At 35.3% G+C, this 24,617-nt stretch overlaps 1 protein-coding gene across 1 annotated transcript in view; it reads left to right on the top strand.

Moving 5' to 3' along the window:
* Window positions 1–504: 504 nt before the first annotated feature.
* LOC149784297 (carbonic anhydrase 1-like) overlaps window positions 505–24,617 on the top strand; it is a 36,835-nt gene continuing 12,722 nt past the window's right edge. The window contains exons 1-2 of the mRNA XM_089932973.1: window positions 505–592; window positions 20,369–20,577. Coding sequence (XP_089789099.1) covers window positions 505–592; window positions 20,369–20,577 — 297 coding nt within the window. The remainder of the gene's footprint in view (window positions 593–20,368; window positions 20,578–24,617) is intronic.

The following is a 24,617-nucleotide window of genomic DNA, read 5'->3' as shown; positions in this document are numbered from 1 at the left end:
TACAACCAGTACAAACATGGCATTTCCAGGTGCAAAACAACTGTCCACTCTCTTGCCAGAGATTTATATCGTCCGGTGACATGCATATTTGTTTTGTTGATATAATCCGGAAGAGAAAACATACCTGTATTGACCTATATATTTATATCGTTCCTTGACTCTTGCCAATTACACACTGTTATTAGCACGCCACATCTAATTGTGTATCGAAGCTTGCTTAATATTGTTTATTTCAAGGTCTTAATTTTAACTAGTACAAGACTTTTTTGTTCAAATAATTAGTAACTCTTTCACTTTGTATATAGTTAGAAGTGATTCATAAAGTATTGATAATCTGTAACGTGGATGAACGCTTTACGGAGACATGATTTATTTCCTGATATTACACTGTACTAGATAAATCATTTCAGACAGAGAGGTCCGTGTGTTTAATTACGAGTCTATATATTACAGTACAGCCTTGACCAAATAAGATCAGTAAACCCAGACGGCAAAAGTTGCAGCATGGAACCCTTGTTCAGCATGAGGATGTTGCAATATTTTGCTGCAATCCTATTATTCCTGTATGTACATCAGACATTCGGAGGTGCTGGTAAGTTAACAGGGTTTCCACAATTTTATTCATTAATATATGTATTTGACTTTCTTCCTGACATCTTTATTATTATTATTATTATTGTTATTATTATTATTATTATTATTGTTGCTGTTGTTGTTGTTGTTGTTGTTGTTGTTGTTATTATTATTATAGTGATACCCGTTTTCTCTAATATATATGCTTAGCAATAAGTCAATTTACAGACAGCACAATTGTATTATCACATTTTGCCAGTATCGAACACAACACTCTGCATTTATATTTCATTCTAATTTCGTGTATGATGTATATGTTAATCATCTATATTTGAATGCACCTCGTGACAATTGTATCTTTATTTTGAACCAATGGCCTCCAGTATCAGTAGTAATATTATTATCCTGGTAGTATTTTCAAAAGATTCAAAAATATTGTGATATCCCTAGTCAGTCAACTTGTCCGTCCATCCTTGCTGTTTGCAAATAAGATATGAAAAAATCGACAGTCGCTGTCAAAGGATAAATATTATCAATGATGGAGTTAATACAACTATCGCTTCATCGAGGATTTTAAATTGTCATTTCCAGTTCTATCTATGCCCGCAAAAGACTTGTTAATACAAGCACACACAAAAATCAACACATATACGCACACGTGCACACCTGTTATCATACATTTTGTATTCAAATATCGAGCGTTTTGGTTACGTGTGGGACATATTGTAATATCAAATGAACACTCTATTTCCAGGATTTCTTGTATTATTAGAAATTATTTTTAGCCCGTACAATGCTGTTATAGCGTACGTTAATCTCGGAACAAAAAACAAAGAAAGGGCGATTTGTCACAAAATAAAATTGATATTCTTTTCGGTACGAGTACCCGAATTCAACAGAATTCTCGACTTTGGTATGCAGCAATCTAATTAAAATGAAGATCTCCAATATAATGGAGATTTGATGAATACCAATACAAGGCTATGTTCTGTTGACGTTCACCTGTCAAATTAGTTTCATATCTATGAAGCAGAAAAACTTCAATCTGTACATATCGTTTCCAACAAAAGGTCACCTTTTTCACGAAAAGCAAATCTTTATTTACACACTTATTTGTGAAGTGTAGAAACTTCTTTTCTTGGCGAAATGATTTTCATATTTTTGCCATTACATTATTTTCACATGTGACAATGCATTCTTATATGTTCATATGTGCACAATATACGATTTCCATCATGCCATACGACGATCAGTTGTGTGTGCTTACAAACGTCGTACCTGCAACAACAAAATAACGAGTACTTTGTTAGCTAGAACAAAAAAAAAATAATAAAAACAAATTTAAAAAAATAAAAAAATAACAGAGACTGCTTCATATTTAATATCTAGAAATTAATCGTTGATAAAATAACTTTTTGACCATACGCAGTTCGCGTCTCTCTGAAGTTATTTCATCTTGCTTCCTTGACAACAACAGCAAACCCACAGTGATGAATTTCTGAATCGGACATGCAATGCTTTCAGATACGGTCAAATAGTGCCGAATATGATAAATATGTCATCTATTGTGACAGATCTGGTCAACCCAATGGTAATGCGTTATTAAGTTGTTATTGCTGTTGTTGTTGTGGGGGTTAACGCCATTTTTCAGCACACAATAGGCTATGCATGGCGGCCAGTATTAATGGTGGTGGAAGAACCCGGAAAACCCCGGGAAGAACCACAGACTCACGAGAAGCTACTATCAAGCTTTCTCACAGACCCACATTGACCGAATCCTTGACTCGAACCCACGCAGAGAGAGGTGAGATGGCAGTAATTCGTAACGTAGAGCACTTTAGATCACTCGGTCACTCGGGGCTCCCCGTTATTAAGTTAGGTATATTAATATGATCAGACTATTAAAATGAGGTGAATTTGCGAAAAGGAGTATAATACCTGTGTTGTGTCAAGAGTGTGTACACTTTTCTAAACTGCGATTCTGGAGCATTTTGTATATAATAAAAAGAGAGTTTGCATTCCTACGTTAACACTTCATCTTATGGTACAAAAAAACTATATATTTTTTTCTGTCTTTGCCACTGATTAACATATGATGTTTATGTTACCAAACGATGAAATATATCCGGAATTAACGCAGGAAAAGAAAATATCCTCTATTTATCTGAAAGGTTGTATACATTAATTCGACATGAAATTCCAACGGTCGACAGAACATGAAACTTCATGGGTGTATGTGGGAGTTACTTATTATAAAGTGATGTAGATATTTATCAGATTGTCAGCTGCATTATTTCGTGCGGGCGCCTTAACATGCAATTTACAATTAGTGTTAAGCGTCGGAAATGTAATTACAGAATTCCGTATTCGCCGTAATGTAAAATCAGGAATATGTTACAAGTCCCTGAAACAGCGAGCTCATGTAATGAATCAACGAATCAAACAACTTCAGATTTATCACACTTTATTGTGCTACGGGTGAGACGGGTTTAGTGTCTAATCTATGTATGTACATAACAGTTCCAATCTTTGGATATAATGTTTATAATTTTGTTCTACCATGGATATGTTTTATTGCATGTGATACTATGAGTTATATTATCTGCAAAATAAGAAGACAAATGCACACATGAACACATTTATATATAAGTGACACCATCACAATTCAGAGCGTGCAACACTTGCCAGCGTTTGTCATAGGGCAATTTTGATTACAAAACGTGTCTTTGATACCTTTTGAATTGATTGCGTTATATAATCCATTGAGGTGTATTTAGTATGACCACCAACCACGCAAGCAATTAGTATATTCATTTTATCGCCACAAGGAAAAACCGCTGAATGGTCGGGACAGCCCACAAAGGATCATACATGTCAAATATAACTAATGGCCTTTGTCATTACAACGTCACACTTATAAATAGAACATTCAAGCGTGTTCAGACAATAGATAAAATCTGTGTGAACCACGCCAGCATACTTCAGTAGAAAAGCTGCTCTAGTATACCGCATTTGGGGTTTTCATACCAGACATAAAATCCATAATGTCTGATGATATGCCTAAGAACTTCTTAACCAAATATGAAGAGAGATTATGACACAACATAATATGGTGCTCCTTTTGATTAAACTCAACATTAAACTTAACTATCCATTTGGAAACTACTATTTTTATAACTTATTTTTCTGTTGAAGACAAAGTATCGATATTGAAAATTTATTAATACTTGATTAGCGGTATCATCTACAAACACATATTTGATAGTTATCCTATTAAATTTAATTGGATAAAAGGGACAACAAACTGCACATAATACTGACGAAAGTTTCAATTAATGTAAAATACACGCCTATTTCAAACAGTTTAAACAAACTCTTACGAAATCCTTGGACTCGTTCTATGACATTAATTACCTGTAGTACTTGCAACCTTTGGAATCGTGTTGAATATGCAATTCGTTTACAACCACCAGACAGTGTGACTATTATTCTCGACTGACATTACTGTCAGGCTATCTCATTATGCTTATATCGCTGACGTCATTATAATGTTGGGAAATATTTTAGGACAAAGCAGAGCATGCCAGGTCTTTTCACATAAGTTAGAAACATATTATCTGGTAATTTACCAGACCTGGTTTTCTTTGCATAATGCTGGAACCATACAGCACCATAAGATGTACCAAACAATTAAAACGATTGTTTTCTATTTTATATTTCTACTCATGATTTATGTTTGTAAGTGTAAGTTGTGTCCGCAACATTATCAAGCATTTATATATCCTCTATTTAATGTTGTTACATATCTACTAAAGAAGGAATTAGTTATGAATGAGTTAATAAATACATGCCTACTAGATATGAAACTGATTAAGCTTCGCTCAGACCCAGTCTTCCGCAAGACTACTTCTTCTCTTAGGCCTAAACTAGAAGTTCACCAAGCCCTTCAATTTCAGTTTATGCTTAAATATAATTGTATTACTTGTATAACAACACAATTTATAAAGTTAATGAAATTAAAATTAATAGAAACTGTTTGCTGTAATATCTATTGTGGGCTTAGCGAATTTAATATGCTCTCATGAACTTAGATAGGATTGAAAACTAAGTAATGAATTATCATCAGTCTCAGGAGCTTGGTGAATATTGACTCAAATTAAGGTCTGAACAGTGGCCTATGTGAGCTTTACTCCTTTGCATGCTTAATGATGAGTATACAAAGGATAAAAACATGAATCAATTAACGGCAAACGTAATGTTGATATGCAAGTATATATGCCACGAATTCACTATTGACGGTCCAATATGTTAGTGAACTAAATGATCGATGATGAGAATTTCGTCATAACTTACATTAATCATCAGGGAGAGTGAACATACCAATTTTGGAGCAAGTCTTCTTTGAAAATAAAACTTCATACAAAAACATAAAACTACAAGGTCAATAACACCAAACCAAAGCTTATAACCGACCGAGATTTTATTTAATTCGGTTATTTCATTTTATTACTTTATATTTGTCTCTCGTGTTTTCAAATTTGAAGGTGTGTTTGCTTACCCACGCTTACACCAATTATTGGTCGCATCCTCCCTGATGTTGTTACTTAACCAAAAATCTTATCAAGACCTACACAATACGGCGACCGAGGATAATGTAAATGTATTGATATAAATCCATGCGAAGTAAACTGTGCTTTTGAAAAGAAATTTTTAAATTTAATCATATCCATATCTCCTGAACACCAAGTCTGATGAATATTTCGCAGACTATTGTATCGACTCCATTAAACACAACTAAAACACAACTAACTACAGTTATCTCTGATCACTTTAGGTATTTGTATACATCGCTGAGTAACATAAATCACGTCTGTGTTTTTTTGTCTCCCTCGAGAAAATGTCCGAACTGGATTTGATTGTTTGTCCAGCATCACATCATCGTATATTTCGAGATTATTATAAATTCCATCGAGGTCATCTTGAGATGGGGCTTCATCAATATCAGTGATAAAATCAATAATATCATCTCCGTCTTAGTCCAACAATGTTGCGTTTTGCTAAAATTTTAAAGCACATCGTAGCATCTCTAAACTTCAATTGACCGAGCCAACAAATAAAACTTATTCCACTTTATGCACCTCATTATCAGGTTAAGTAACAATGGCGTCTTACCTATGATAATTGCTCTGATAGAATTCGGTAGCGCTGGATGATGCTTGGCTGGCTCTTGCTTTGTGCCGCTTGGAAATCAATGATATCCATGTTGTACCTAAATAATAAAGAATATTATGTTCGATGTAGAGCATCCACCCCCAACAGTGGATGAACAACAATAATAACAGAAAATAAAAAGCATGCACTTCAGGCAAGTGTGTAAAATGTGGTACAAGCAAATACAATTTTATCTACCTTTACAAGTCAAAGAAAAGAGGTGGTGATATCTCATCTTCACTAGCAAAATTACCAGGAGCTCCATAAGCTTAATGCCCAGGAAAAATCATCTTCCTGGATATAATTATTGTGGTCCTGGAACCCGACATGATATCCGACTTGACGAGAAAGACCAGCCAGGACCTGGAGAGTATCTAATAAATGCTATCGATCAAGCGTGCCATGTTTATGATGTAGCTTATAAAAACAATGATCTAAAACAACGACATGTTGATATGTGAAGCTAATTCACTCATTAAATTCCATAAAATATAAATCTTTAGAGAAAAACTTGCTAGATTCATAGTAAAATCTGCGAAAGGTAAACTAGTGTTAGGGGCTGGTAATTAATCAACCAGTTATTAAAATAATGGAATCTATTTATCATAGACAAAGAGGATATTGGAGGGGAGAGCAGCGATTAGTAAACTTGCTGATGCAGCAAATGCCAAACATTATGTTGCTTCAAAATGGTTAGAACGTCGGTCAATATAACAAATTTACCTACCACCACCTAAACAAATTCAGTATGCCCATCTCGATGTCAGCGCTCACAAAGAAGTTCATCAAGCAGATATTTTATTTTTACCACACAATACTATTAAAACAAATATAAGTCAATCATGCACATACAAAAACGCGTTGACTGTCTTTGATGTTGCAAGCAGATATAAAGAAGCAGAACCACTATCAAGTAAAACAGCAGCTGAAGTTGCATCTACGTTTAAACGAATATATCAACGAGGACCCTTGCTATGGCCACAGTTGCGAAAGGTTAATCCCGGCAAGGAATTTATTGTTGTTGTATCAGTACTGATGAAAAAACATAACGTCAAATTCAGACGAGGACATACCGCAATTCATCGCGATCAGACAATTGTTGAAAAATTTAATCGAACAATTGCTGAATGATTGTTTGGATATCAACATGCAAAGGAAATATTTCAGACAGACAAGAGGTCTCGTGAATGGGTTGCAAGACTACCAAGTGTAATAGCTGCCTTAAATAATAAAATTAGTCGTTCAATTTCTATGAAACCTACCAAAGCGATCACTAAAAACATGTCCAAAGCAACGATATTACTCCGTTTCAAAACAACCTGTACTAGGTAATGTGACTGTAAGATATTTATATCAACCTGTGGACTTGAAGGTTGAACAAAAAGAGCAACTGATCCTATCTGGAGTGTGACGACACGTGCAATTTCCAGCGTGGCAGGATCCACGGGTAAACTTCCAATCTACAGAGTAGATTCAACTGCTCCTCAGCGTGGATTTTTACGTGAACAATTACTCGTAATTTCTGAAGACACATAGTTACTACCGCGTTCATTTTTGTGAACTAGCGCCTCGATGTGGACTATATTCAAGAAAGTCAGCATCACATTTTCGTGTGTTCCCAAGACTACGATTAACTTTATATAAGGGAAACTGTCTTGGATTATTCGTTGAATTTTGCCCAACATTACTGTGTTACAGCTCGCACGATTAGTATTCTGTTGTTGTTTCAGCGTAATGATTAATTTAGCATCGAAATCAAAGTCGTGCTTATTTTTTTTGTCACAATGTTTATAACTAACTAATTTTGTTTCTTACTACATGATTTCCATTGCTAGCAGTTTGATTATTATTTTCTGTGAAGTCCATGATAACCTTCCGCAGCTGAGATAGTATTCTGACTTGAGACACTGCGAGATAAACTAAGTTTGACCATTCGATGCGATCATCAACAATCCAAATATTAGCATCATAAATAGTTGATCTATGTGATGAGTGAATCGTGATGGCATATCCTAGCGTCCATGGATATTTGTCCATTGTTAACGCGCTCTCAGCAACACTCATAGGAACAAAAGCAATAACAGTTAACGCAAGATTTTGTCAGCTATCTCAACCAGGAATTTCAACGTCGATATTTTGCCATCGAGTATCTGCTGGGCAATAGCACAATGGTACTGGTAGATTTGAAAACTTTACTTTATATAACATAAATAATTGTTGTTGAATTGTATTACCAACTTTCTTTCGACTTGAAACTATCAAATAAACTATCAAATTTGTAGGCGTCCAATACATCTTGTCACAAATAATATTACCAAATCGGCGTTTTCGAAGAAATATAAACAAAAAATAATACATCAGTATTTCCCATCGTCTTAGATGCAAACACTCATAATAAAGGGATGGAACTCTGTCGGGTAAAAATAAAGAGCGATTATAAAGTTATCTTTCCTGTATTTTACAATAGAATTCACATATAACTAAATTATAATTTTGGTCATTTTTCCCATCGATTTGCAAAGAAATTAAAACAAATGTATCTTACTTCATAATATAACTCTATTGTAAGACAGAAATTCACAGTCAACAACAAGGTCAAGGGATATAACTATGTCAGGTAAAGGTAGATCATGCATCTTATGAATATTTTTGTTTTTACTGATGGTAATTGATATTTTGGTTGATTTTTAAAAAACGTAATCCTTATTTTTCTTAGTCTGTCAGGTTTCTTGCTTCCTCTAGATTTTTTTAGCGGTAATAGTTAAGAAAATACAAACAGCGAATAGTCCAAATTGCGTCAGCTACTTTTGGATTTTTATGTATTTGTTAGCTTAACCGTGTTATTATTCGAACATCAACATAAAAAGTAAGCCTCCCACCATGCCTCGACGTGGTGGGTGTTCTTCTTGCTTTCTCTCGGGGGTTGATTCGGGGTGGGGGGAGATGGATGCGCATACATAAGATAAACGTAACATTGTTTTGTCTGAGAGTATAATAGAGATTGCTCTATAAATAGATACAGCTCCTCTTCCCACACGAGTCGAAAGTGTATATCAACGACAGACTGTCTATTTAAATCCAGGTGTTCCAGCAAAAAAATAATAGATCGGATACAGCGCTATAAAATCTAGTTGTGTTATTTGTAGACCAGAATCAATATTATGATCACGTCCCATGAATGTCATCAAACGATGATATGCACGTGCTACTTGATTATTCCCAAAATTCAATAATATATCTTCGGATGGTTCTTGATGTCCATTTATTCTCAGCGAAACTTCAGTAATACCAAGTTTGTCAAATATCATTAGACTGTGTGTTTGTGAGCTCAATCGTGTAGCATCTTGGAAAGCAATAAATATATGTCGCGGTGAAGAAACATCTTGCTGTGATGTTATCTGCCATGTGAATAAACCATTAGTGTTACTTTGAACACTATTTGTTGTCACCGTAAAACAATTATAATGCCGATTTACCACCAGATTCCATAACGGAGAGCAACCGCTGTTATTCAGCGAGTGATGGTATCATTGTTGGCATCCACAGCGAAAGTTTTGAGTTTTGTCAGCATTACTTTACCAGCATCAACGATAGTACTCCAGATTGCATCATCATCAGTAGCCATTCTTACAAGCACATCTGTATGATTGGCTCCAAAAATAATGTTTCTAACATTTCTGCAAAATCCAAAGATGTAGGAGAGTGGAATTGCACATGAAAATATTCTACTTCCATCTTTAAGCATTGATCGATGGATTATGTAGCATGAACCACCAGCGATACATCAAGGTCAGCGGCGTTTTTTTGTCGTCTTATAATATACTGTATGTTATTAGGGTGTTCAGAAGTGTCTTTTGCAAACATCATTGACGGACCGGGTGATCTTGAATAATCGTCGGAACATCTTGCAAGACCCAATATCGTCGTGATAACATCGACGTTGTTCTGGAATATTTCAGTATTTGTTTCCTCAATAATGTATGTAGCTCTGTTAAATAACACGATAATACCAATGTTATTGAAACCAATTCTAACATCAGCTCAGGATGCAGTATTATCTGTTTTCAAAATTTCACCTTCTACTTCAATAAATGCTTCAGCGGGTAAGAAATATTTTCTTGTATCCTGAACCTGAAGTTCGATTAGTCCACTCTGATTTAGCTCTCGTGCGTCATAAGAATAATATTGAAAATCACGCACATATTCATCTTTAAGAACTGGCCCATCCATGTCAAATGCTGAGTCAGATATACGTTTCAACATGTTATTATCACTGTTATCGTCTAGCACGAAAACCACTTCCTGCTATTAGACAAGCTGTTTCTTTAGACAGGGGTATACCAGCTAACTCTGCTAATTTTTGATTTGCAGCTTGATTTATTATTTTGCTGATATTTGAAAGCATCACTTCAGTGCTGGGTAATTTCACTGGCCGGCGTTTTCGTAGCATTAATCTTGCTAGTCTGTCCTTGGTCGCTGAGATTTCTTTACTAGCAACATCACCGACTGCACCAATACCTTTATCACGAACAACGTCAGTAGCTTTCATTGATAATTGTTTTGCAATCGGTATATCATTTAGAGCTATCCTTTGAAACAGACTCTAAACAACATCACCGAGTCGATCGCTCTGTATGTTGGTAATCGTGAATTTATCACCCTTACCATTATGTATGATCATCTTATTTTCTTGTCACTGATCTAATTGCATACCCTCAATCACTGTGATCATCATCAACGATTTCATCGATTAGAGACCGATACCCATTGATGTCCATGATTCCGCTTGTAAATAATCGTTGACAAATATCAGCTGCTTCATTTATAATTCCTGGAGAAACATTACCGGCACGTGTTCCGCCAATCAGAATTTCTAATGGTTCAGCATCTGCAAGGAAGTAATTTGGACACGAAATAATAAGACCACTTCCAGTTGCTCCTTCTTCCTCACTTGTTGTTTTATCCGCTTTGTTCTTCCTTGCTCTTGAGGCTGATTTCCTTTTTGCCTTTGTTTCTGTCAAGTTGCTGCTTCATTTCTTCTTCTTTTAGTCTCTTTTCTTGCTTTATTTGTTCAATCTACTCATATACTTTCTGGCTAAAGATGCCAAAATAATTAATATCTTCCTTATATCTAATTTGCGAAATATCATTAGCAATGCGACATAAATCCCTAATCCAATCGGCATTTTTTAAAAAGAATTTTAACATATTCAGGTTTTACATACTTATATATATCACGATATCAACACGCGGTAATATTAATTAATTGGTCTGGGTCTTTGATAGCGGCAATACGTTCGGGCGTGAAGTTTCCCATGATATTAATTATGACCCTTGAAAGACGTTGTGGCTCATATTCAGGTTGTGGTTGAGGAGGTTGCTGGGGTGGTTAAGTAGGTTGCTGGGGCGGTGGTTGAGCTGCTTGAAGACGACCACCAGTATCAACAGGCAATGCCTCAAGGGCTTTTTGATTCGCCTCAATTGCTGTAACAATTTTCTTTGTTGGTTCGACAATTGGTTTGAATAATTTTTATGTACCTTCCACTAATCCCACCTGAGACTCCTGGCGAGCTTGTAATTTTTGTTTCACAGAATCACGGACTGGAAGATATTTATTAATTGCATCTAATCGTTCTCGAGCAAATCTGGCTGTGTAAGATTCCAAAGTTGGCATACAATTACACATTATTATTTTATACCATTAAATTAATTAATTACTCACACATTACAGCACCAGGAAGGGTGCGACCAATAATGAGTGTCCGGTTGGGTAAACGAACACACATACAAATTTGAAAATACAAACGACAAAGATAAAGTAACAAAATGAGCTAACCCAATTAGGGAAAATATCGGTCGGTTGGAGGCTTGGTTTGGCGTTATTGACCTTGTATTTTTATTATTTGTCGTATGAAGTTTTATTTTCAAAGACGACTTGCTCCAAAATTTGTCTGTTCACCCTCCCTGGTGCTTCAAAACATCCAACTTCATCTATCTCTCCCAAGCTCTCTTCCAATAGCTACCCCCCCCCCCCCCGTGGTATGTTCAACATCCTTGCTGCTTCATAACATCCAGCTTTAACTTTCTCACCTTCACTCTCTTCCCTTACCTCCCCTCTCTCTTTATATAAAAAAAAGAATAAAATGCAGGAAAAAGTCCCCAAAATCCCCATACTGAAGTTGATGACGTGTTTGTGGTGGATACTAATGTGTTGATGTGTCAATATTATTTTGTTGAATCACAGAAATATAATTCCAGGTCTGAATATACTAAAAATTCAAGTGAATGCCTCAATCCAAGTATTTTGTCAGTGGACCTTTGCATTTCCATAGAAAATAATCACTTGAATTATATAATTTGAATAAAAAAGATTCCAGTCTAAATCAACTGGCCAAGTTTACCAAATACAGAAGGGTAGTGAAAAACTGATGAAATCACATTTGTTAGATTCTTTACGATTGATACATGGAAAATGAGCCATATTTCTTTAATTAGACGACTTACTGCATAGTTTGCATTCATGCATAGCATGGAAATTCTTTCACGATTGTCTACAAAGCCCAGCACTATATATATATTGCATGGCAAGTCTTTCAAGGCTATCTAAATATCCCAACACTATGTATATATAGCCTGGCAAGTCTTTCAGAGACTATCTTCAAAGCCCGACACTATGTATATATAGACTGGTAAGTCGTTCAAGGCTCTCTACATAGCCAGACACTATACTATAACTCAACCATTCTCGTAGAATCAATGCAAGCAACCCAGAGTCCGATAAGCTCTGGCCTTACGAGGAGCAGTCAAGTTCTGGAAGATACTGACTAATTACTATTACGAGCATAAGATATGCACAGGAAACGGATGCATACTAAATACTATATCGTCCTTTCTGTATCACTCTTGTGCACAGCATCTAATAGATGGATTATATATATATATATATATATATATATATATATATATATATATATATATATACTAAGCTATACAGAAACTGCACTCATTGTCGTATAAAGCCATTTGTTGCTTCATTTAGCAATTAGTTTTTGAATATCTATTTTTATTCATATTGACTAATGACACGCGGATGATTTAAGCGGAGAAAGAAGAGCACAACATACACATCATGGTTAGCTACTTGAACATTGAAAGCCCTGGTTTCACATATTGGCTAGCACATAGCAACAAAAGTGTTTTACATATATGCTAAGCGAAATGGGAAACTAGCAAGAGGTACTTAAAGCATTTAAATGTATTTCAATTACATTTAAGTCAATAATATTATTTCTTTAACATTGCTGCCAACGATACAATAGTTTATATCCTGCATTTCTAACATTCTCTTTTCCATTGCTACGTGTGACTACATTTTGACATCATTCATAAGTCCAGAGACATCGTCGCATGACAGTTGAAACTAAACCAAGATAGTTTTTTAAGAAACGGACGAGAGAGAGAGAGAGAGAGAGAGGAAACAGGTTAGGGTTAGGATTATGGTTAGGCAGACAAGCCATAAAAAGCATTTATTCAATTCCCATCTCCACGTTTTTTATTGGTCGGTTCGTCTGCTTCCTTACGAGCTGCATACCATCCCCATAGAGGTAAAGTAAGACAGATGGAGGGTAGATCGGCTTTCAGACATTATAATATTAAATAAAATGTTTTAGTGTTTCTAAACAAATATTAGTAGGGTTTATAAAACATAAAGAAGCAAATAAAAAACAGCATTAAATAGATTACAGCACGTATATTCTAGCTTACAAAAGGACGTATTTTACAAGTCCTGTTGTGCTGTTTATGATTAGTATCATTATTTGTACATACTGCAAGAACTCCCATGGAACGTTTATAGCTAGACGTTAAAATGTCCCAGGTTCTCGTAGGTTACATGATGCAAGTAGACTTTTAGTTTTTATTCTAATACTCCAAATGATTCCTTGTATTCTCCACGGTATGAGAGAGAGAGAGAGAGAGAGAGAGAGAGAGAGAGAGAGAGGAAAGCAAAGAGTTTCCATGAAATCCTGGGAAATGTTGATCTTATTTAGAAGTAGGAGATTATTAATATTTTTTTCTCTTATTATTTTGGCACAAAGCTAATGATTAATTCGTCAAAGATTTTGAGAATATAGAATACATAGCCTACTATTGAAACATAACCAAATATTGAAACAATATTTATAATTCAGTAGTAATGCTCAACGGACAGATCACAATTTGATATACCAACAGTATCTGTGTTACAATCTGCTTTATATCAACACTTTAAAAGTCATGCTATTTTTAATACACACACACACACACACACACACACACACACACAAACATATGTAATACACACACACACACACACACACACACACACACATATATATATATATATATATATATATATATATATATATATATATATATATAAACGAAAATATGTCGGCTGCTAAAGATAATTGATAATTGTATTTGTGCATGGTTGTCTTTTTCAAGTCTTGTTAATTTAAACCGCTTGGTTTAAATGTTCTAAGGAGGCGTATCCAATAAGATTTATTTTTCTTTCCTGGTTTGGGAACTCCAGATGGGTTGTGTGCAGTTGCAATGGGTGTTATATCAATGAAAGTGTGGCCATAGAAGGGGAAGTGTTCTACGACCGGGCTTCTGTTCAGCTTCTTTGTTATCCAATCATATATATGAAGGTTGATCATTCTGTGTAGCTTTTCAGTTTCTCCGACATATGTATCTTATATGTTATGAGATAAATTAGATTCTCTGTTTTGCACATTTTGTTTGGACCATGTATGTTTAGTTTGTCTCTAGTCTCTGTGGTAGAAAAATGTCCTGGTCTCTATCATATGTTGACAGGATTTGCACCTTGTATCGCCACAGTGGCCAGATTGACTAGGGTGGTCTTGATTAGTGATTGGCGTTAGCTTTGCTTTGCTCTGACTAGGATGTCCTTGAGGTTTTTTGGTCTCCGGTACGCCACAGCAGGTTTGTTAGGGAGTAATAACTTTTGAGCATCCGACGATTCTGCGAAGGGCCAGTGTTTCCCGATGATTTTACATACTTTGGGGTTGTCTGGATGGTAGGCCAGGATATATGGTATCCTATCAGTCTCTTCCTTCTTTCCATATTTTAGTAGGTCATCGTGGTTTGTTTGTTTGAAGGTAGAAGATAAAATATACCAGCCCTTGGGTTTTCTGGGCTTAAGTAGTTTCTCGTTTGCTGGTCTATCTGCCCGATTTGGTACGCGTCGTCAATAATATCAGTGATGGTTTTTGCATATTCCAGTGTTGGATCATGGTCCAGTTTTTGGTAGAACCTACCGTCACTTAGTTGTCTACTTGCTTCACTGATGTAGTATTTCCTATTCATAATGACCACAGCGGAACCCTTATCTGCAGGTTTAAATATGATGTCTGTTCTGCGTTTCACTGAGTGTTTGGCATCTCTTTCTACTTTTGTCAAATTAGTGAATTTGTTAGTATGGTCGATGCGACTGAAAGAGCCATTTTAAATGGAGCTCATAAAGGCTTATAGATCTGGAATTGACCTTTTTGGTGGGATCCAATTACTTTTCTTTCTGAATATGGGTTGGTCTCAACTTACATTCTCCTCTGTTTTATTTATTGGTTGCAAGGCAAAATGGGCCTTGAGTCTTAATCGGCTGCTAAACACTTCAGTGTCCTTTTTCAGCTTCCCTCTGTTATATGTCTTTGGACGGGGGCAGAAACTAAAATCCTTCGGTACAAGTTTTATTTCTGTCTCCGTAAGTTCTAACTTTGAAATATTGACCCTTGAGTTAGTAACAGTTGAATTAGTTTTTCCTATAGAGTATTTACTATTCTTACTTTTACGGCGGTTTAAATCAAGAAGACTAGGAAAAAAAAAGGAGAAAAAAAAACATGGACAAATACAATTATCTTTTGCTGCCGACAAGCATTCTTCACATAATTCTCTAAATTTGCTTAATAGGCTATGACTACTATGACAATGAAATATCCTAGCTATAATTTGGGCTTACATAAATTTACATAAAATAACAGATGTCGTTATGACTCATCAATTTCTAGGTCAATGCAAACATTTTCCAGTAACAGCAACAAGCCGAAATAAACTAGTTTAAACACAATACAAATTAAAAGGTTTAATTCATGTAGAAACAGCCAAGAAAAGTTTCGCAAACATAATCGTTTTTCTGTTTCATTCGTTTGTCTTGTCTATATTTTGTATTTGCATTTGGAAAAGACTCATTAAAGAGTCGAAAGTGCTCATGTTTGATAGATACTAGTTTCACACTGTTTGCTATCAGTTTATTGGATATATATATATATATATATATATATATATATATATATATATATGGTTTGATCTTTCAGGAAACGAATGGGGCTATGAAGGAAAGATAGGTAAGTTTTCATTTGTTTCTGTATTTGAATTTCTTTAAACATTATTTGAGAATGGTAAATCTAATGCCTCTTTGTTTATATAGATACATTTATGAAAAAAAGAGTCTTTTGATTTCTTTCTTTTTCTCCTAAAGTGTTGCGGGATAATGGACCCATAATTAATAATACAGATCCCGTAATCCTATATATATATATATATATATATATATATATATATATATATATATATATATATATATATATATATATAGATAGATAGATAGATAGATAGATAATGTTTAATATTTGTCCTTAGGTTCTGCGCGGTACGCAGAGATTCAGATCTTATATTGTCAATTACGAGCAATTATAAAAACTTTCTATGATAGATTTTGCGTCAGATGAAAATTGTGATCAAAATCGTCGTTTGAAACATTCATCGAAGCATTGAAATATATATAGACTATCTAAAAATATCTATTTGGAAGTTTTGTTTCATAAATGCACGCACATATTCACTAATACGAACTTGTTTCTGCATATTTTTTTTTTTTGTTATTCTTTCGTAATGACAGATTATTTCACCCTTGAACGAGCTTGACACTTTCTGTCATGGTAGTTATACATACAGACCTAAAGATGTACTTATAACTATCTGTGTCAGTCAACATAGGACGTTGTTATCGTCTTAGTGACTTCACTTGTGTCTTCTTGACAGTGTTTTGTGATTGACCCTTTGGACCTTCGCTCATGGTTTTATACATATTTATGTTATTGTTCTCTCTCTCTCTCTCTCTCTCTCTCTCTCTCAGAATATACATCGAAATGATGATAAAGATATCGACTATAACTGTCCACATACTCAAAAACAATTAACCAGCTATTCATCAATCAGAGTAACCAGGTTATGTGTCAAAATGCAAGACAAATGTTCTGGGTGTCACAAGCTGGGACGTTGCACAAAACATCGAAGTAAAAGGGAATAGAGAAAAGGAGGAAAACGAGATTTCGTAAGAGGACGAAAAAAAGAAAACCCATTCCATCCCAAAAATTAATTGTCGCTTCAGGACATTGATATGAACAAATGTGGATTTTGTGAAATAAATGAAGGTTCAGTTTCAGTGTGATTCCTATCTCACGAGCAAATAAGAGCTTTAGTAATATTATTATTATTATTATTATTATTATTAATGTGATGTAGACACATACCCAAATGTATCACAAATACCATTACAAAATTGCACAGACAGAAAAATAAAATCGCGTTTAAAATTGTGTTTTGAATTTCGGAAAATTCAATTTTTGCAATATTTTAATTGTCAATTTGATTTTAATGTGTATCACAACATTTTAGCTTTAAAAACCTTGTATATTTTTTCTAGTAATGGTTGTTTATTTACTTTCTAGTCTTTAAAGTTTGGTTTTATCCTTCATTTTTTGTTTTTTAAATTGTATTTAAAAATGTTTCCTTTCAATTGTTTCCTTTTGATATTTTTGTTTTGAATTTGCTTATTTTGTTTAGAAAATGTATTCCCTTGTATTATTATGATATGCGCTAGTTAGGCTTTTGCTTTGTTTTTATTACACTTCTAATTCTAATTTTTTTTCCCTTTTTTGTTCAAGATTATTACCATCATATTGCATTAATTTGTTTTGAGATTTTTAATCCTTTAGTAACATTTTATTTTGTTTCATTTTAAACAATTTTCCTTTAGCTGCTAAATTGCTTTATTTAGATTTGGAAGAAAGAATAAACATTTAACAGTTTCATAACTTGTCTGTTTTTCAGTATCTTCCTATTCTTATATCACTATCTTTAATCCTGTTTACATTGTTGCTTTGTGGGTTTTGTTTTGTAATCTTGAAATTTCTCGTAGGTTAAGATTCATGAGGTATAATACACTTTTTCCAAAAGTAAAACGTTTTCTTTAAATATATTTCAATTTGTTAATTGAGAAATTAGAAGGAATTATATATATATATATATATATATATATATATATATATATATATATATATATATATATATATATATATATTAGGACGTGAAAAATCAGCGAGGGATAAATGAGTACAATGAAGAAATGGACCCAAAATTCTAGCACGTATTATAGGGAAAATAATATAACAGTTTATATGTAAGTGAATCAAAAATATGAAAGAATGACTGATTTGTCTTCTCCTTATTAGTATCATCTAGAGTTGTAAATCTGAATGATGAGGAAGGTACTGCAAGAAATGAGAACGACAATTTAGAATTCAATAAACCATTTATAAATATAAAATTAATATATAGCGTTCGTTCTTTGAAAAGTAAACCGCTAGGTCCCGACAAGATTGTGGTCATTTGTTACCAGTTGACTTTACCACGCATTGTTCAGTTTCCCAATGTCCTCTTTAATACGATCTTTCAAAACGGGAAATTCCTAAGGAGTGGCTTAAATGTATAATATGCTCGACATTTAAGAATGGGAATATGAATGAGCTGAGCATTTACAGGGGGATTTCTTTTATAAACGCACTCGGCAAAATATTCACATCTATTTTTAACTGTTGCATAGGCAGACATAAATGAATACTCTAAATAGAATAATCTCAGGCTGGCTTTATAAACACTACACGACTTGTGATGATATTTTCTGTTTGCAAGCAATTATTCAGAGGTAAATATGAAAATATTGTGGTAGGGTTTACGGTTGTTGGCTTTGACAAAGCTTTTGATTTTCTACAACATAATAAACTATTTTTTTCTCTTGTACAGACATGTTTTGTTGGAAATATTTTACAAGATTTTAAAATAAGCATTTCTGTTTGAAAAGGTGTGTACGAAAGCCATATGGATACTTCAAATGCAATGTAGGAACAACACAAGGATGTGTTCTAAGCCATGTCCTATTATGGTTAATAAATGGGGTGGGGTATGAGTATCTCGAGAAAGCAATTTAAGAGTTTGTAAAATATATCGTAACGTACCAAATACTGTGAATAATTATGTTAGTTTTGGTGAATGTGGAAGGTACTTATCTTTTCAGATGTATAATGTACTGGACAAATACTATACATTCGCCAAAAAGCAGGTATCACTTCCACGTTGTTAAGCAACCCGGATGACGCTGGCAAACACACATGGGGCAGTAAAGTAAAAACAAAAATGTTGTATTCTCTCTTCGGTTTGGTTATGCATGGCTAGAGCAATAAATAAATAACAGAAACAGATTTCTAAATATGTTTAGACTACATCTATTTGAATATTCGTTACAGATCTGATCAGGTAAAATACGCGTTTCTACAAAACATGTTTATTATAGTCAGTACAAGTTGCTATTGAGATTGAGAAATATGCCAGTATTATCCGGATCGATTTCATAGTGAGTAAAGCATACACAAACATGTCAACATTTGCGAACCACCATTGGTTCTAACAGTGACTTGATGCGGGTCCAAATCTGCACAAATATATTCGGCAAATATTGGGTGCATACTGCTATGTTTTTATTGCATTAAATAGACAGTGCAACGAACAAATACACATCATTCAATAATGGGCAAATATAGCATGTTTTGAGGGAGAACTTTGATACAACAATATTTGTTTTCTTCACATCAAGGACCAAGCAATTGGCATATTAACTTCCCCCACTGTGCCGGATTCCGCCAATCGCCTGTCAGCATCAGAATGAACGAGGTTATCGTGGACAGTAACTGGCTGGTTCCATTTACAATGAGTGGTTATGACACCCGAGATAACTTGCACATGCATCTAGAAAACACTGGGTATACCGGTAATCAGATATATGTATTGATTTATTTAAATCTAAGCGTCAAATCATGACAATCAATATATAATATGTTTGAATTACAGGCAGATAAATAAATAAATAAATAAATAAATAAATAAATAAATAATAATAGCAACAATTTGATCGTTTAGTTTGCAGGAATCAATCCAGCTTAAAATGTAGTTGGATATTTATGCTTCAATGGAAAACGCTGAAAATGGAACAGCTATTTAAGTATTTATTCTAATTATCAATTTCAAGGAGAAAACCTGAACATTGAAGAATATCCGTAGACTTTTTGTACGTAAAGAGGTATATTGTTTACAAAGAAGAGACGCTCACAACAACATTCATTATTTTCAATTCAAGAGAACAAGCATAGTGTCAATATCAATACTTGAACATCAATATTATTTTACTTAGTTGTAATATATTTTAAAGATATTTTGGGCCATTTCGAACATCTTCGAGTTTTCCTTGCAGTCCAGGTAAATATTCAGGGTGAGCCAATTTCCATTAGTGGGGGAGGTCTGAATAGTATTTACATAGCCGAGCAGTTCCATTTCCATTGGGGAAGGGTTGATCAACGTGGTTCTGAGCATGACGTCGATGGAATATATTTCCCTATGGAGGTAGACAGAAAATAATTACGTATCATACTGTTAACTATGCTAATAACGAGCATTCAGAGACTTTATAAATTAGTGGATATGGGCTGTGTTGTTGCATATTTTTTGCGTCTTTTGAGTAAATCAGTTAACAAAGGAAACAAAAATTAAGATGTAATCATATCAGAAAATGTTCCAATGGCTCTAGAACCCTTGCACTGTTTACTCGAAACTCTCGATCCTGTCCTTTAAACAAGTGTTGACATCATAGAGGTGATGACATCGTAATACGCATGGCGGCAAAGAAACTACGAGGCGCTAACACCCAAAATCCAAAGAGCTTGCTCTAATAAGTGTCTTACAGATAGATATAAACTTTCCCTATATTTGACCTATAGGCGTGATTTTGCATGTTTTGTTTCTCTTAATACGTTCCCCGATCACATTAACTATACTGACTATAAGCCCTACTAACTCAGAATCAAGCCCCCTCCCTCCAAGACGCGAATTGGTCTTACTGTCTATAAAATATAGACAAAGGGCAATAACTCTTGGCCATTGCTCCATCTGCCTCCTTCAGGTGACGCAAGTTTAAAACTTTTGCTGTGAACTGGACAAAAGTAGTTCAGTTCGATTCGCAAAAACCAGTTGGACTTTGTGCGGTTTTAATCCTTGTATTGAGGACTACATTATGTTCATACTTATTACATCTTATTCTACAGGTTATATACTTTAGTTTTTAAATTTCGACAATATTTATGTGACTGAGCCTTTGCGTTTCTGACCACATGGTTCTCACTACTACATTGTACTAGGATAACGTATTCGTTGTATAGCTAGTGTCTCTTAACCTTATCAACTGTTATTATTATTTATTTTCTTTCTCTATTAGTTTTGTCGTTTTAGAATATAACTATATTATACTAAATGCAAAAAAGTGAAGGACAGCGTGGATTCAAATGATCCATGCATTACTTGTACCACGAGTATATCTTCAGTTACATGCCATATGTGGGCGAATTGGTCATATACTGCATGGTAGACAGTACTTAGGAAAAGCTAAAATAACACGGAGCGACGGGGAAAATCAAAATCTGAGATTACTGGTGTACTGAATATCCCCTAGCATAATGGGTGTCTGACATTGCTAACGTCATTAGCTATTATTATTATTATTATAATCATTTTCCTTCTTTATTCATTTGCCTTTTCAGAGCCTAACAATGACGACATGCACATTTGGTACAACAGGCGAAGACAAAGCTTGTTAGTTCTGGCTAACCTTTTCCCGTCCATTTGCCTTCTTCTGTCAAACCGAGATCTTTAACATTATGGGGTTATAATTTCCACGAAATTCTAGGTAGCCCAATGGGCATAAGTCACCCCACATGTCCAAGCGTCGCCTTTAGGCATGTAAGGCTGGTTTATGGGGTTATCAATGAATTGAATGAACCCTACCATCTAGCCACACCTTCGTTTGATGCCGTACCGGTTACTGACCTCCCTTTGCAGACGTCCAGGGGCATGCTACCGATAAGTTCAGTGACTGTATATATTTCATCGTATACCTTACCATGTCTCCGCTATAGACATATTTTGATTTCGAGAAGCGGGTCCGATCCGGTCCGACAACAACATCTTACAGAGACGGCTAGCCGTTCAGTGATGGTTTACCCTCTAAAACGGTACAGTGAAATGCAGCCGAAATGGCCGCGGGTATGCATTATATAGATGTAGATCTTGATCACGACCAGGATGACCCACACACTGAGTGTGTTGATAAATCAGAGGATATATCACACTCCGTCCTCCATGTAGAGTACTGATTATAGGTTTAAAATGGCTATCGAGGAAATATATCGGTAGATACTGACGACGAGAAAGCCAACCCTTCCTTCTGTCTCCTACCACAGTCGGAAAAAACAAACACATAGCGGAGAGTCTCTCTTTAAGATTAGTAATTCGGGCAGTTCCAAGCCGTTTTAATGAGAGTCAAATATCAGCGTCAGTAATATCTCACTGGTATAGAACTCATTCAGATGCCATTTGTATGGATCTCCCGGAGTTAAACAAAACCTACACCGCAGTCAATATGACATCGCTTACTTATTAAACGAGTGATAACAGAGTTATGCATGTCACTTTCGCAACACTTCTTCGCTTTAGGATTTGGAGTCGTTTGCTATTTTCAGGCTGTGGAAAAGGCTAGAAACGATCACGTCTCGAAGTCTACGGCTAGAATATCCAAGGTGATTAACAAGTTGGCCCACTAAGCTGTGTATACTTTGACGGCATATGATAAGATGGATCTTGTGCGAACGGACACATGCTTACGTTTCAACTCGCCTAAGCTTCATCGCGCACTCACAGTACGAACTATTGACTACTGATCATGTCCACTGTTTAGTGGATATATAAACACGGAGACAGTCATTCCAAGAACTGCCATAACGGTTCTCTTCACATCAATCACATTATAGATCATCTTCCAATATCCCTCAAAGACGGGATCACAGGAAACGAGAGGATGCGGAATCGTCCGTTTCTCAATCCAAAAAACAGCCACGATCCTAACCCAATCAACTGAGACAATCTGCTGACCAGTCTCTGATGCAGTCATCTCATGGGTAATTATCCTCCCCAAAAGCCTTGACACTCTCGCCGTTGATTTGTGTGCCTGACCGCTCGCAGACAACTTCCAGGCTGCAGACTTTTGTTTTTCAAACAACACTGGATCGACCTCTTCTCATAAGGCGAGTGGGCGGTCCAAATTGCACCAGAGAGACTCCTAATCTCGTTTTGCCACCCACATCTCTTTTGTCCTCGCCAATCCTAACGGAAGTACTGTCGGACTTGGTAAATGATTCGCTTTTACGATACGATATCATGGCTTTCTCAAGAAGCAGATGCTGGAGATTGTTAAAATCCACAATCTCCAGTGTTTTACTCGAAGCCTTTTCTGGTCCGAAAGACCAAAGGTATGTGCAAACCAATTATCGATCTCTGTGATTTAAATCAATTTATCCTTCCACCAATATTCAAGATGGAGAAAGCAAGTTCAGTTCAACATTTCCATGTGCGATTGGTCTTTACCTGACAGACACATACCTCCACGTTCTCATCCGTCCATCCTTACGGAAATTCCTAATGTTGGCATACTGAAGGACCTTGTATCAGCTTAAACATAAGATATTGGGCCTTTACCAATCTATTCACTTTCTTCGTCTTCATGCTCCATACGATATATCATTCTCCATGGCTTCGTATTTGTAGGACATTCTCCAAAAACATATGATAAGTTCTACTCTAGTCGAAGGAAAGACCGATCTCATTTACCACTTAGGCCATACATGTTTACTGATTAGTTGGGAAAAGCCTGACCTTTATCCATCTCAACAATTTGCCATCTGGTAATGGAATTTCCCACCCACTTAATTCGGTACATCTCCAGCCTCTGGTGGTCTGAAAATAAGAAACAATGTCCCTTTGAGAGTTTCTGTATCACAAGTAGCTGACTTTTTTCTTTGCTTGTTTGAAGAGAAAAAGTTGTATCCGATTACTATTAAGGGTACTCTTCTATGATATCATACACGTTCCACGAACGTGGCAGGGATGATATTACAAAGACCTACTTGATCTATTGTCCAGCTTGTACTTACTAAGCCTAAGCCATTAAGTTTGTTTCTTAAATGGAGTATTTCTTATGTTCTGACTTATAAGAAGTTAAAGTCTTTAGTCAGGACCTCGTTGAATCTCCTTTAATACAAAAACTGTTTCCTGACAGCGTAAGCTTCTGCGTCCAGAGTTTAGGAATTACGTGTCCTCTCTGTTGATTCCGCTTATCTTCACTTTCGATCAGTTGGCTCTTCTGTTTTTGTGAGACAACCTGGTTTCGTCGCCAAGAACAGATTACCGTCTGTTTGCAATAAAAAAATTATGATACATACTCTATCCTGTTTGGGTATATACTCAGATGCTTTCAGATGGATCCGGAAACTTCGCTCAGACTTTATCTGAAGTGAGCTGAGACAATTCGTGGGGCTTGAAGACATATATTTCTCTAA

Source organism: Sinohyriopsis cumingii, chromosome 14, assembly GCF_028554795.1.
Source record: "Sinohyriopsis cumingii isolate HCF-2022 chromosome 14, ASM2855479v2, whole genome shotgun sequence".
In the NCBI taxonomy this organism is placed as follows: Eukaryota; Metazoa; Mollusca; class Bivalvia; order Unionida; family Unionidae; genus Sinohyriopsis; species Sinohyriopsis cumingii.
Note: the sequence above shows the minus strand (reverse complement) of the source record. Positions and strands in the feature narration are given on the sequence as shown.